Source organism: Carettochelys insculpta, chromosome 8, assembly GCF_033958435.1.
Source record: "Carettochelys insculpta isolate YL-2023 chromosome 8, ASM3395843v1, whole genome shotgun sequence".
NCBI classification, from domain to species: domain Eukaryota; kingdom Metazoa; phylum Chordata; order Testudines; family Carettochelyidae; genus Carettochelys; species Carettochelys insculpta.
The window spans coordinates 38,944,113-38,959,368 of record NC_134144.1 but is presented as its reverse complement, the minus strand read 5'-3'; the positions used below and the strand labels follow the sequence as shown (position 1 = coordinate 38,959,368).

Here is a 15,256-nt window from a genome sequence, read left to right as displayed (position 1 = left end):
TGACTAAGATGGTGAACAAATTTCTATTAAAAACTAAAAAGTCATGTAGTACTTTAAAGAGTAACAAAATAATTAATTTATTTTATTTATTATAATAATTTGTTAGTCTTTAAAGTGCTACATGACTGCTTTTTTGTTTTGTGAAGATACAGACCAACATGGCTACCTCTCTGTGAAGTTTGTACTAAGTGGTACATCATGCAGGGAAACAGCATATCTAAGCATCCAATTTAGTGACTGTAGTTTGGGGTTAGAAACTATTTACTCATTTTGTTTCAAAGTACTATAAACTTTTTTGTGGTGATAGCTGTATTAAATGCAAAGACAGAATTGGGGTTCATTGTGATTAATAAAATCGAGTCAAAATAGGATAACATTACATTAAAAATCAAATTCTTGAATAATGCACATGCTGTGTGTCTGCTCTGACCTCGCTTTTCATGTTTATATGTCTACTTTTCTTTGAACAAATATGCATTTCATGTGAGCAGCTGGTGTTTTTTTACTGTGATACTTATAACCAGTTTCTCTTTCTGAGGAGGAGGAGCATGGGGGGGAACCCTGGAGGAAATGCCAAATGAAAACAGGCAGCTATTGCATGGAATCAGCCTTTGTTGAAATGTAAAGTAAGCACAGCCATGCATTTGTAACTCTCTTCAAAGTTATAAGAGATTTACCCTGTAGCATCACTGCTGAAAAGGCAGCGAGACTAGCAGTATTCCTGGGCACTGACTGCAATATGGAAGAAAAGGCAGTGGTCCTGCAGAAAAAAGACAGCGAAGGATTTGGATTTTTGCTCAGAGTGGCAAAAGCTGATACCCCTGTTGAAGAATTCACCCCAACTCCAGCCTGTAGCAGCATAGCCACTCATGTAATGGAACCCCCTTCCCCCATCCACCCTCCTCCCTCAGAAAACCACATCTGTTTCCTACTGATAGCTTGTAACATACCTCCCCTTAATATCTTCTAACAGGAAGTAGAAATTGAGAGACGTTTGCATTCAACAACATTTAAGAATCAGCCCGGGAACCATTCCATCATTTCTGTGAAAGATTCAGACACAAAAGTCGGGAAAGCTTTTTTCGACAAGATGTCATCCGAAAACAGTCAGAACAGCTCTGAAGGTTAGAAGCACACTTTTATTTCTTGCTTTTGTATGTTGTACAGAACAAGTAAGATTAAAGTTATATATGTGTATGTTTTAAAAGAAAAACTAAACATGATAAGGTATATGGTTCATTTTTTTAAACAACAAAGAATGCACTAAAATGTGAATTTAGCTGACATTCCTTTAGCTCTTCAAGTTGGGATTTTATTTGCAACTGTGTGCAGTTGGAGGTGATTGGCAATATTGCAGAAAAGACTTCAACACACACAACTATCTTTTTTCCATTAAAGATAGTGCTATTACAATAGATAAAACAGTGTATTAATTTCTTCACAAAAAAGTAGACATTTTTAGAAGAATACACTTGATCATCAAAGTAGCAAAAGAAAATCCTAGCTGCCAGCAATAAAACTATTAGATGTGTTTATTAATGGAAAAAAAAAACAAAAACAAAACTAAACAGCGTTTCATCTTTTCTTTTTCCGATGATTACCCTAAATGTGTTTAAGGATTTTAGGGTAAAATATGGCAGAATTGTCATAGTTTTTAAGAATATGTTATATAATTTTGATTTATTAATGTTTTGCAAATGTCATTAAAATTTTAATAGCTCATATGCCTGAGATTGTACTTGTTACCATAATCTTCAGTAATTACAGAGCCACACAATACAATACCTTATTAAAAATAGAGACACCATTAATCATTTCTGAAGAGGTAGTAACTAGATTGTACGTTTTGCTTATTTGGATTTAGCAGCGTGTTTGTTAGAAATAATAATTAATATTGATTTTAATAATTAAGCCCATTGCATTTCTCTCTGTATGTAAATTGACCACACCTTCAGCTTGCTGCTCAAATTGACCCTAACGATGATTTTTAAAAATTAGAAATCAAGAGAAACAATGTCACATCTTCTCAATCCCTGCAGTGATACATCTCAGCCTTATCCCCAGATATTCACGATATTGTAACAATGCTACAGGATTTGGCTCAATGTTTGCTAAAGTGAGAGGTCAGGCAGGCCTACTGACAGAGAAGGGTGGGGCAATGGGTGCAGCTGCCTCGGATCCTGCTAAGTCAAAAGGGGCTAGGCCTCATGGCCACTGCTTTTGTCTGGGCAGTGCTAAGGACTGGTTGGAGGGTGGGGGTGCCCAGTGTGGCATGCCCCAGGGTATGCTGATGGCTGGCTGCACCCAGCTGCACCCCTGCTGCCCAAGGCCCTGCACCTTTCAGGAGTTTGGAGTTGGAGCCCTTCTCTTCCCAACCTTGCCCAGGTGCCTGGCGAGTCTGTTAACCTTCTTGAGGTTTAGTGCCAGAACAGCAAAGTTGTTGTGACTTGCAGATCACAGTTATAATTCAGGGAGGGAGATTACACTGCTGATATTAATCCCGTGCTGTCGTGGGCATAAAAGACAGCCATATAATTTAAAATGGTGACTGGCCTTGGGTGTTAAATTTAGGTTGAAAGGAAGTTTTGTATTCAAATTCAGGGTAGTTCGTACTCTGATTTTAGTTCATGATAGAGACAAACCAAAGATGGGAAATTTAGATCTGACATACTGCAACATTTGTTAACGAGGGTCAAAAGTTTTAAGAAGCAAAGGCGCTTTGAAGTAGCACCGGCACTTCGGAGTGCCCATGGCTGCAGGCATGCCAGCACTTTGGAGTCTGACACTTTGAAGTTGCCATAGGGAGAATTAGCCTAATGAGATGCTGCATATGCATTGCAGAACTTCATTAGTATTCTCCACTCAGGCTGATTACCATGCCCCCTTTGAAAAAGGGGGCTGGTGTAGACACAGCCTACCATCACTGAGGAGAAAAAGTAGGCCTGCCCAAGCAGCCTGACTTAGCTGGGAAATTCACAGTGTACACAGTGAGTTGTGCAGCCTGGAAAAACTCAGGTAAGAAGTGAGAGAAACATTAGTCTCTGTCCAAAATCAATCAATCAAAATCAACTGTGGGCTATGCACAGGAAATACACTTGCAATTGCCCTGACTTGTGACAATATGGATCAGCAGTGGACAACCTGTGGCCCATGGGTCTCATTGGCCCATGGGGGTTCTGTGTGTGGCCTGCGAGACTTGGTTTTGTTTTTTTTTGTTTTTTTTGTTTAACCATTGGCCATGCGCAGGGTTGCCATATTCTACTAGTTTCTATCCACATAGGTTTTTCCTACTGGTTTTACTTAAGTGACATGTGTAAAGCAAGTGCACGTGAAGTGAGGTGTGTGCTGATTGCACAGTATATTGTGAAAGCCCTGCCCACCCTCTGTATCCAATCAACGTGCTGCTACAGTTAAGTTGACACAACCTGCAACTTCAAGCTACACAAGCGCTGTTAGCAACAGTATCTTATTCTTGGAGACAGTCTTCGTTATGAAAGTCCTGTTGTGCACTGCGGTGAAGGAGGGCCACTCACGCAGCCCATCGGTGCTGTGGATGAACAGTACTGTACGAGTGCTTTGTATTATTATTGTAGAAAACTAATGCAGGTTTCACCTCTTGCTTGGGTCCTGACAGGTTGGACACAAGAGACTGTGTTGGACCAGGGGAGGTCCAGAGCCTCTGTCCCCAGGCAGCTCTGTGCTCTGGGGCTGCTGCATCGCCATCCTCCCTCTCCTGGGACTCTGGCCTGCAGCCGGGACTCCAGCTCCATCCCCCAGCTGCCAGGGGGCTCCAGCCAGTCCCACAGGACAGGCATGGGCTCTGGTTCCAGCTCTTGACCTGCCTTGTTGCAGGATGGGGTGGGGGGTCCAGCTCTGGCCCTCATGTTGCTGCTGGGCAGTCAGGAGCTCTGGCTTCTGGACCATGCTGCTGTGGGACAGGGGAAACCTCCTATAAAGGCCCCAGCTCTAGCCTGGTATCCACTCGTCCTGGAACGTTCATGGTCCTGCCAGACCACGGATGTAACTAGATGAGAGCGTACCAGTTTGAGAGCTGCAACCTGTACTGAAGTTGAATGTGATGTTTAAACAAACAACCAGAGCCAGACTCAGAAATAAAAGATTTCTACCAAAGGCATTGTCATTAAATAACCCAAATGAACTGGAGAAGTTCATGCGGCTGGTTCTGCATACCCCTCTCTGGATCAAGTCTCCAATGGTGAGATCAATGTTGATCAATTTCCCATAGGAGAAGCGCTATATTTAAGCAGATTGTGAATCATGAATGAAGAATAAAAAGGAACGAAATACTTGTGTGAGCTTGAGCCTGTGTTCACATCAATTAACTGTTAGAGTCACTGAATCAAAACAGACTCCAAAGGTGCATTTGGAGGCTGGAGGAAATGTCTAGCTGAAGGAAGATTACTATTCTGAGAAATATGCGATTAAAGGGCAACTTATATTTTCCCAAAGGCAGCTCATAAATCTGTATCCTGGAATGCTGTAAGAGGTACTCTAACATTTATAATGGCTAGTCTGTGAACCCAGTTTGAGTCCAGTTTAGTTGTAATGTGGAATATTAAGTTCTATGATGTCATTTTACAATATAAAAGATGAAAGGACACTTGTTAAAATCAATTTTTTCACTTGGTTTTAGACAGAATTGAACATTTAAATCATATTATTTAGGGTGTTGAGACACTGTATGCCTATATTTCAGGAATTTATTACCCAGCCATTATATCATAAAATTGAAGATTTTTCAGTTAAAACAATAATTGACATTTTTTCGTCTTAGTGACTTAAAAGAATCCATTTCTTTGGTTTCATATAATTTCTTTCTCCATGTTACAGTTTATAAGAAAGGATTGATTTTTTAATGGCACTTTTCAGACATTAAATCCTCACCATAGACCTATTCCTTTCTTTCAATTCAATTTGTCAATCTTGTAGCTACTTTTGCAAATTTAGATTTTAGAATATGAAAACAGGAGTCAAACTGGACGCAAGAGATGAAATTATGGATCAACTGACGTCTGTGGCAAAGCTCCTTTTGACATCAGTGGGTTCAGAATTTCACCTAATGCACATAATTCTGTAGGCTACTCATTGAACAGCCTAAATGTTCTTGCCAACCATCACAGTTAAGACCACAATATGTAACACAACTCTCTAATGTTAAACCAACTCCCTTCCGCAAATCCCCAAAACAAATATAAGCCTCCTAGTGTGCCTAGAAGATTTACAGATTTGGACTCCGGCGGACCATAGAGAAGAGTGATCTCCAGAGGTGAAGACTTCTTTCAGGAAATATTGTGCCATCGTTGCTTACTCTTACAAAAGCAAAGCAAAACAAAACAAAACAAAACCAAAAACAAACAAAAAACCCCTGTAAAACCAAGCAGTCCTGAAGCACCTTAAAGAATAACAATTTTATTAGGTAGTGAGCTTTCGTGGGTAAGACCCCCTTCATTAGACTGGGTCAGACTCACGAAAGCTCATTACCTAATAAATAAAAATATGAGTCTTTAAGGTGGTGCAGGACTGCTTGTTTTTGTTTGTGATACTCCAGACTAGCACATCTACCCCTCTGACACTGCTTACTGTTAGTTAGGGTACATCACACTACCAAGGAGATTGACCCGGTCAGGGTCAATCTTCTGAGGCTAGATTTCACATGCCTAGTGGGGATGTGTGAGATTGAACTATCAAGGGTCAACAGTCAACCCCTGTACTCCTCAACCTTGCAAGAAGTAAGGGAGGTTGACGGGAGAAGCTCTCCATTGACCTCCCTCAGGGACGGCGGCCTGGTAAGTCAATCGTAGATAAGTCGTTTCCAGCTGCGTAGTTGCTGTAGCTGTAATTCCACATCTATGATCAACGTTAATGTCTAGTGTAGATCTGGCCTCTGTCTTTGTCTATGCTACACATCTTTTAGTGACACAATGTGTTGAGGGGGACCTGTTACTAAAAGTCTGGCAGTGTGAACACCCTTTGTCTGCGCTTTTGCTGACAAAATACTCCCCATTGACAGGAGATTTGCTCCTCCCAACAATGAGCAGTGGCAAAACGTTTATATCTTCAGGGAGAAGAGGCTTTTACAGAATCCATGAAGCACCTTTTGTCATTCAATTGACAGACAAAGCCCTAAGTTACTGAGGTGCTTGCTCAAATGCCTCTGCTGATTGCAATTGCTGTGGTATCTCTGGACAATCTCATGCACCTTCTATTGTAGTCAGTGGAGAACTGTGGAAAACGTTGAGCACTTCCTATACCTTGGAAGTCATCTTTCCATTAAAGTCAACATTGATGCGGAAGTTCAGCGTCATCTGAGCCATGCAAGTTCTGATTTCACCCGCCTGAGACAAAGGGTCTTTGAGAACCAGGACATCTATCCCAAAACAAAGCTCCTTGTATACCTGGCAGTGTTTGTTCCAGCACTACTATATGCATGTGAAACCTGGACAACATACAAGATTCATTTGAAGGCACTTGAAAAATATCATCAGTGCTGCCTCAGGAGAATCCTAAATATCTCTTGGGAGGTAGGTGCACAAACACTAGCATCCTGGAAGAGTCGAATATGACCAGCATTGAAGCCAATATCATTCATCAACAACTTCATTGGACTGGTCATGTGGTTCAGATGTCTGATCAGCACCTCCCAAAACAGATTTTGTTTTCTGAATTGGAGGAGGAATAGAGGAGTGTTGGGGCCAGCAGAAGTGATATAAGGACAAGCTGAAGGAACACATGAAAAAGTGCAGCATCGGTGTCAACACTTGGGAGAATCTTGCCCAAGACCGCCTCCAGTGCAGAAGGGTAGTCTGTGAAGGGGTGGTGCAAGTTGAGAGGTCCCACCGCAGTGCAGATGAGAGCAGGCGGAGAAGAAGAAAACAACATCAAAAACTACCCCTCGCCCCTCCGACGGCTACTAACACCTGCCTCTTCTGTGATAAGATCGGCGGCTCCAGAATTGGGCTGATCCGCCATCAACAGACTCACAAATAGGAGGGTGACATGAAGACACCCTACTCATTATCAAGTGACTGCCAAGGAAGAAGGTATCTCTGAGACGGAGGGAGACAATCTCTCAGATAATCAAGATTCAATCCAGTTAAAGCCTTATAAGTTAAAGCCAATATTTTAAAGTGAGATCAATTCTGAAAAATGACATTGTAAACATACTATAATGGAATCCTGTATTCACTATCTCAGTCATTCCCAAACAAGTTTGCCCCCATTTGTTGTGTGTATAACAAATAACAACTATTTTCTTTAAGTGCTAAGTCATGCAAATTGAATATGGGTTGAGCATCAAAATTATTTTTCTCCTTGGCCATCATTATTTTTAAGAAGAGCTCTGAAAGTCAGATTCCATAATCCATTATTTTGATGCAATCTTATTTATTTCACAGGTGTAACTGGCAAACTCAGTAAATATTTATGCTAATGATGCACATAAAGAAATAGAATACAGCTCATGCTCTCATAGATGGATTGGATCTGTGGAATTGACTAGCCTAGAAAACACAAAAAGGTTATTTTTGTCGCTAGAGTCAGTAGACATGATTTTGATATCTGCTGAAGAGAGTGCCATTTTTACACTGTCATTTTTAGAATAAAACTGCTCTCTAAACACCAACTGGAAACTAGAGCAGCCAGTACAGATCATGAAGCACAGATCTTACATGCTCTTGCCATGAAACTCTGCTCAGGAAGTGGGCAGCCACATTCCACACTAGCTACAGTTTCCAGATGGCCTCAAGATGTAAAGCTCACTACAGTAGTAAGTTATAGCTTTGAGGCAACGAAGGCTTGCTAATGGTATCAAGAGCTGCATCTAAAGGAAGAGGTCACGTGTTTCACAAGGGACAGCTAGAAAAAAGTGCTTTTTGCTACAGATATAACCTAAGCACCCTAGGATCCAGCAAATGCCTTAAAGTTGTACAAAGTGCTGACGCTGAATTTTTCTCTTTAACCCTCTAGTGATTTTAAATACATATTTACAAGAAAGGTAGCAAGATAAGAAACTGCCCAAAGGCAGTGCCCAAAATTACGTTCTGGAATCTGTCACAAAGGCAGAGGCAGCAGCACTCAAGATGAATACCATCTCCTGCATAGGTCTGCTAGAGTGTCAACCAACTGCACCACTTTGGCCCAATGTAAAAAAAAAAAAGCTGACAGATTTGAAAAAAATCAAGATGGATATCTTTTTCCCATCCATCACTAAAGTCAATTGGAGTTTTTGACAGATTAAGGACTCCAAGATTTGACCAGTTATGAACAGATAAATGCAGCATCATGTATTATCTTATTCTTAAGGTGATCTAAATGCAGCCAAAAGTCACACTGAAGTAATTCTAGAGATTAGTTTTGACTGTGTAAAGATTTCAGGGTCAGGTAGTATATCAGGTAATATAACAAGGATTAATTTAAATATTCTGCAGAACCCACACCAAAAGGGTGTTTTCTGAGTGCTTTTAGTGAAAGAGGCCTATATATTCCATTCATTTTCTATCCCACAGAAAATGGAAGACCATTAGTACAGTGTGAATTGAAGCTGTTTTTTGCATTAAGGAAAATTAATAAACAAAACAATTAAAATAGCAGTAAGTGTTTTCCTTGCAGAATTAGAAGTAGAATGCATTAAGTTAATTAAAATAGGTTGTCATGCCTCTACTGCCATGCATGGTAAGAACTCTGTTTTTACTGAATGTCACCGTAGAATTTAAAGCACATATACTAAACCAGTTGGTATGACAAAATAATGCTAAGCAAGAGTCAGAGCTTACGTTTCTGCTACCCTCAAATGATAGATGAGCATGGACCATAAGGAGATGGCATAAGAAATCAACCTTTTATTGTGTTGCAACTTGTTACTGAAGCTTTATGAAGCCCATACTAACATTAGTTTTCTTTCTGATTTGGGCATGAAATAATGGCTTTTGATGATTTAAAAGAGGTATACCCCATGGCACATGTATTAAAACTGGCCCATTTGAAAATCTGCCCCTGAAAAGTTTGTAAAGGAAAATCTTCATTTTCCTTGCAGGTAATCTCCACAGTCTCTAGCTTTCAAGGTTTTTCAGAAGTGACCTAAAGCCACAGAGTCATAGCATATTGAAATTTGCATTTCAAATTACTCATGGTACACTTTGATTTAGACAAATGTTACTGGGAATTATTAAGTAGTGAAACAAACTTGGTTAATTGTTAGCCCAGTTGGCTATGTTGTAGGTAAGGAGTACTTGTTTTGCACCGGGCTAAATGGCAAACTGATTGAGACCTTTAAAATGACTTAAAATGGAAAGCAAAATAACCTGTTGTTCTGTAAGAAGGGAATGAATGTAGTTTTAGCATCAGTGGGCCTGATTCTCATCCCACTTATGCTGGTTTCATCATATTTAATTTCAGTGGGTAATTTATACAGGTGTAAGTGAGAGAAGAATCAGGTTTAATATCCATATCTGGAATACTTGAATTAGTAATTCAGTCTATACATCAGTCAGTAATTCAGTAATTATAGTCTAAACTATTTGTATTTTAATGTGAAAAGCAGCTGGAGAGTTGATGTCTGTATGGAGTTAATACTTGCTTCTTGACATGTTTGCAAGTAAACTCAGAATTGTTTTAAATTAATCCCACTGATTTTTATTTTTACAAAGTATCCTTTAAATACTTCTGTCATAGCAAGCTTATGTTCTACATTTGCCAAATTCATCACTAGAACGTCTTCTGTTTTTCTCACTTTGTTCGATTTCTTCACACTGAGCAGCAATCTGCTGCTTGGTGTGAGCTTTTTGAGAAAAACTATGTTAGGCTGAGGACTGTGTGGTCTTTCCCCTATCAGAGTTCTATGATCATCTGTAGTTTGCTGGCTTCCCTCTACCTCTTCCTATCTTCTTTTCTTGTTTTTAGAGATCTTCCTACATTGTCCATGTGACATTAACTAGTGTTTGTTGAACACGCAAAACTTACAAGTGCTAATTTATGTGTATAGGCAACTACATTTATAAATGGAAGATTAGCGCCTCATGTGTGAAATTAGTTGCACTTGAACATTTTGCAAGAATGGCTCAGAAGTTGCTTTGGAAGTGTGGCAGCCTTGTTTCCAGTGATGAAAAGGCCTCCAAAGATTTGTATGTTCAGTACAGATAAGCTTCTCAAATCTAGAGACTCTTGAAATGTGATATAAGTTAACATGAGTTATTTCATGATATGGTATCTTGTGTGTACAAACAAAAACTTATAGTAGCAAATCATCTGGTACTTTAACATATGTTATTAAACACAATTTGGAAGTCTCTTTGCTGAGATGTGGGATAAATTTACATGCATCAAAGTAGGCATGGATGCATCCCCATCTCGAAATAACTGTTGTGTGCCTGCCAAATCTTCTTATTCACACTGCTTTGCGTCATACTAGAGAGTCAGCCTGTCTGTTTACTTGTTTTCCCTTTACAGCTCCAGTGTCATCCTGATGGGATGATAACTCCCCATTTAAATGCTGAGGTGCACCAAGGTATTATTTTTTGTGAGTCCCACTTGTGGGAAGTTCACGTCTGTGTGGTTTTCCTTATTATTAGCAGATATGCCTTGTGCTTCAGTACAGCCCTGTGCTAAAATCCTATCCTGTCCCACCTGTCACTGGTAAAGCTGCTTCAGGAAAAGATGTAGATATTACAGCCTCCTTCTCAGGAGCTTTTATTACCTGGGTTTTTAAGTCTTTGCATGACTTTATATAGGCTCACAGCAGTCCATTTCTATTCATCACTGTGAGAATCACAGTTCTTCCCAGTTTCCTCCGTGTTGCCTGAAATGCTTTCTAAATGGGGGTAGATTACAAAAGTCAAGTGAATAATGGGATAAAGGAAAGGAATTATGGGAAATTTAGTAGTTTGACCCCAAAGCCCATCTTCTTTTCAATAAGGTAAAGAGATTGAGCTGTTAAAGTCTCTCAGTGTAAATCATTTTCTCCAGCCCTTGAATCATTTTTGTCTCTCTCTTCTGCACCTTCTCCAATTTTTCAATGTCCTTTTTAAAATGTGGACATCAGAAATGGATGCAGTAAATCACCTCCCTACAGATATGCAGTACTCCAGGATACAGTTCCTCATTTAGTTCTACATTCTTTGTTTTTAGCTATATAACTTTTTATGTGACTGAATTAAAATGTGTTTTTAATTTGACCATGTTTAGTAAGACAACACAGTGTATTTTATTTGAATGGGCCCATCTTACTAAGCTGTATACTGTTATTCTGTCCTCATAATTATTTATCACTCTGCTAATCTTTATCGCATCTACAACTTCTATTAGCAGTGAATTTATAATTACTGACAGATCTCTAATGGAAATGTTGACTAGCACCAGATATGATACCAATTCCTATAGGCTAGACCCCACTAGAAAACATCCCCATTCATTCAGTGATGAATCCTCATTGGCTGGGCCTGCAGTTGCCCTCAGCTTCAAAGGGGGCATGGTAATCAGGGCCATGGGAGATTACTAATAAAGTTCTGCGGTGAATACGCAGCATTTCATTAGGTTAATTTCCCTCTGCAGCAACTTCAAAGCATCAAACTTTTGAGGAGTAAAGGAACTCAGAAGTAGCACTGGCACTTCGAAGTGCCTGTGGCTGCACACGTGCCAGCACTTTGAAATTTGACGCTTTGAATTTGCTGCGGGGGACAATTAGCCTAACGAAGTTCTGTGTGTTCACTGCAGCACTTCATTAGTAATCTCCCATGGCCCTGATTACCATGCCCCCTTCAAAGCTGGGGGCAAGTGTAAACAAGCCCATTAACTATTTTTCAGATCCGTCATTTAGCCAGCTCTTAAGCCACAAAATCAGTCCTTTATTGATATTGTATATTGCTGGGTTTTTTGAGCAGAATGTTGCATGGTATTAAGTCACATGCATTATAAAAATCCAAGTTTATTACATCTACACAAATGCCTTTAGGATCCAAACTTGTTATCTCATAAAAGAATGAAATCAAAGCTGTCTGATAAACCCATTTTCCATAAAATCACATAGACTGGCATTAATTAAATTCCTATTCTATATTTTTTATTACTTGAATCAGTTCTTCCTTATTTTTCCTGGGCTGGATGTAAGCTAACTGGCCAAAAGTTATTTGGATCCTCTTACCTGCCCTTTTTGAACACTGGAGCATCGTTGGCACTCCTCCATTGTTCTGGAACTTCCCTGATAAGATTTATTGAAAATTATCTGCATGCCATAAATCGGTTTTGGTACCTCTTTTAGGATGGTGAGATGGAATGATACCCCATCACAGACAGAAAGTATTGTGAGTCAGTCACTTACATCCATTACACCTGTGTCATAATTAATAAGCTGTTTGTCAGCCGAGGGCTAAGAAGTGATAATTTAATGAATGCCTTGGCCTCATAACAGGGAGAGAGTTCAATCTGAAAAGTGGAATCACTGGGAGTAGAGAGACTTCTCTGAAGGGACCTGACCGAAAGTGTGTAGGGGAACAGATACCTTAGTCTGAGGTGAGCTGAGCTGTGGGAGAGTAGTTGAGAAAGAAGATTGAAGACTGAGTTCAGAGGAAAAGTGGTTTTGTTTAGACACTTTGAATATTAGTTTCACTTTTATTTACACCAAAAAGGGATCTGAGGTAGAACTTCGGAGCCAGAGGACTGCATTGTGAACAGAGGCAGATTGTTTACAGAGGTTGATGGAGACCTCTGCAAGATCCATCATGCCCTGATGTGAGGATATTATTAGGTGGTGAGAGTGCATTTTAACAGATGATTGAGAGCAATGTCTACTTACCCAACTCTTGGAGGACTGTCAGGTGCAGCTTATGTAAAAATATTTACCCCGAAAGAAGTTGTCCAGGATTCTACTTAATTAACTGAGGACTGATAAATACTTCATCATCCTCATGAAATTAGTATATTCTGCTTTTTTCCAAATACAGAACAGAAATATTGGTTGAACACTTGTGCATCATTATGAACAATTTGACTACATACATCTAATAACAAGTGTCTTCTGTTGCTAGGATTTCTTTTGTTCCTAATACATTGGAAAGTGGAGGAGAATAAAACTAATATTTTCTTACTCCTGCCAGCCATGGATTTCTCCCTGATGTCTTCAGATTCCCTTGTAAATTTTCTGCACTTCACAAGTTCTAACATATATCTTATTTGAAAGAAAAATTCCCCCCAAGTGACAAAAGTGTTGATGAAACATTTACAACCAGTTCAATAGCTGAGCACTTTCGGCTGTCATTGTTGTCAGTGAGCAGCAGTTGAACTGATGCTCATGTGGCCTATAATGAAAACATGTGGATCTTAATCAGCAGTATCTAATTTAGTTGTTTCTTTGGAAAAAATGGAAGAAAGCCAGAATTCTGCACTCCCCTTTTATGCGTGATTTACTTAGCCAACCTGTTTGTCTGTTCTGTAATTCTCAATTCTGATTAACTAGAAAACAATGAATTCTTTGAGAAGGCCATTAAGACCCTGGCTAAAACAAAATGCATAAGATGTGCAATATATGATTATGCATGCGCCTTGTAAATCATGCTGGAAAGAACAGAGATTTCACAGCTTCTTCCTGCCAGAAGTAGTTAACTTCAGTTGTCTATATATCTAGGCTTTTCTGACAAAATATTGCAGAAGAAATACAAAAGTAAGCCTGAAAGAATCAGCAACTACTATCCTGGTGAGCAATATTTCTTGTCTCTACAAATGCAGTTTCTGATGGAAAGAAAGGGGTAATCAAAAGTACAGAATTTAAGGTTGTAAAATAACACCAAGAGTTTCAAGTTATGCTACACAAAGAGCTTATAAACAGCACTTACGGTCAAAAGCTACCAAGAGAATGGTCTCGCTTATCTTCTCTTCCCAGAAGGCTAATAAAATGCATTTCTTAAAAAGAGCCAGTTAAAGTCAGTGACCCCCAGTTCAGCAAGGCACTAGAACACATCTAATAGACACATTGGCTACAGTTACACTGCAGTGCTCTGTCGACAGAAGTCACTGTCTGAAGAGATTTCCCAACAAAACTTCTGTTGACAGAATGCGGCCACACACAAAAGCAAACTGGGAGAGCGCTCCAGTCTGTCAGCAGAGCAACCAGACTTCCTGGATGCTCTCTTGACAAAACAGACACATGGAAGCAGAGCAGACAAGGCTGCCCATTATTGTGGGTGCCCTGTCTGTTGAGAGAAGCCCACTAGGGAAGTTTACACAGCCATTTTGTCAACAGAAATCTGTCAACAAAGGCGTTATGCCTCAAAGTTTTGAGTCAGAACACTGCTGGCAAAAGTGCTGGGTTTTGTCAAAACACTGTCGACAAAACCCATTTTTGTGTATAAACATACGATGCGTTTTGTTGACAAAACGGGTTTTGTTGACAGAACTCGGTAAGATCAGAGAGGTAGCCGTGTTAGTCTGTATCTTCGAGAATAACAAAAAGTCCTGTGGCACCTTATAGACTAACAGATATTTTGCGGCATAAGCTTTCGTGGGCAAAGACCCGGTTCATCAGATGCTTATGCTCCAAAATATCTGTTAGTCTATAGGGTGCCACAGGACTTCTTGTTCTCAAAACTCTCTAATGTAACCGTAACCATTGAGTTTACTGGAACTAGTCACATGCTTATAATTTGGGTACTGTCTTAAGTGCCTTGCTTATCTCCATAGAGCAGATATCAACAGCTTTAAATGCATCCATTTTCCTGCTGAAAATTAAAAGATGAAATAAAAGTCTAGTTGTTAATGAAGTGATGTTATCTTTTTAAGATGTGTAGAATTATTTGATACATGGGAATAGACCATATCACTAACTAAATCTCTTTCTTCCTAACCTGGGATATTTTTCTTCTGTCCCTGAATCAGAACAGCTCATACAGTTCCTCCTTGAAGGACAGCATCTTTCTATTCTATTGTATTCTATTCTATTCTCAAGATAGTCCTGTCTTTCTCTTCAGTTGATTTTTACTAATTCTTGTTATGATTGTTAGAAGTTCTTTCTCTGAAGTAGCAATTATTACTTATTAATGGGTACGTCTACACTAGGAACTAACTTTGAAGTTAACCTCAAAGTTAAGCACTACATTGAAGTAGCCAGCAGAGAGTCTACACGCATTTTCCCTGACATCCGAGTTAACTTAACAGAAGTCCTTTACTTCGAAGTTAACTTACTAGTTATACTAGACTGTATATTTCAGGGGACTGGGAACTTTGTCTTACAAAAGAAGTTAACTTTGAAGTA

General features: G+C 39.5%; 1 protein-coding gene across 2 annotated transcripts in view; it reads left to right on the top strand.

Moving 5' to 3' along the window:
* Nucleotides 1–973: 973 nt before the first annotated feature.
* XIRP2 (xin actin binding repeat containing 2) overlaps nucleotides 974–15,256 on the top strand; it is an 83,360-nt gene continuing 69,077 nt past the window's right edge. For both annotated transcript variants that reach the window (XM_075000979.1, XM_075000978.1), the window contains exon 1: nucleotides 974–1,124. In XM_075000979.1, the coding sequence (XP_074857080.1) occupies nucleotides 1,091–1,124 (34 nt within the window). In that variant the 5' untranslated portion in view covers nucleotides 974–1,090. The remainder of the gene's footprint in view (nucleotides 1,125–15,256) is intronic.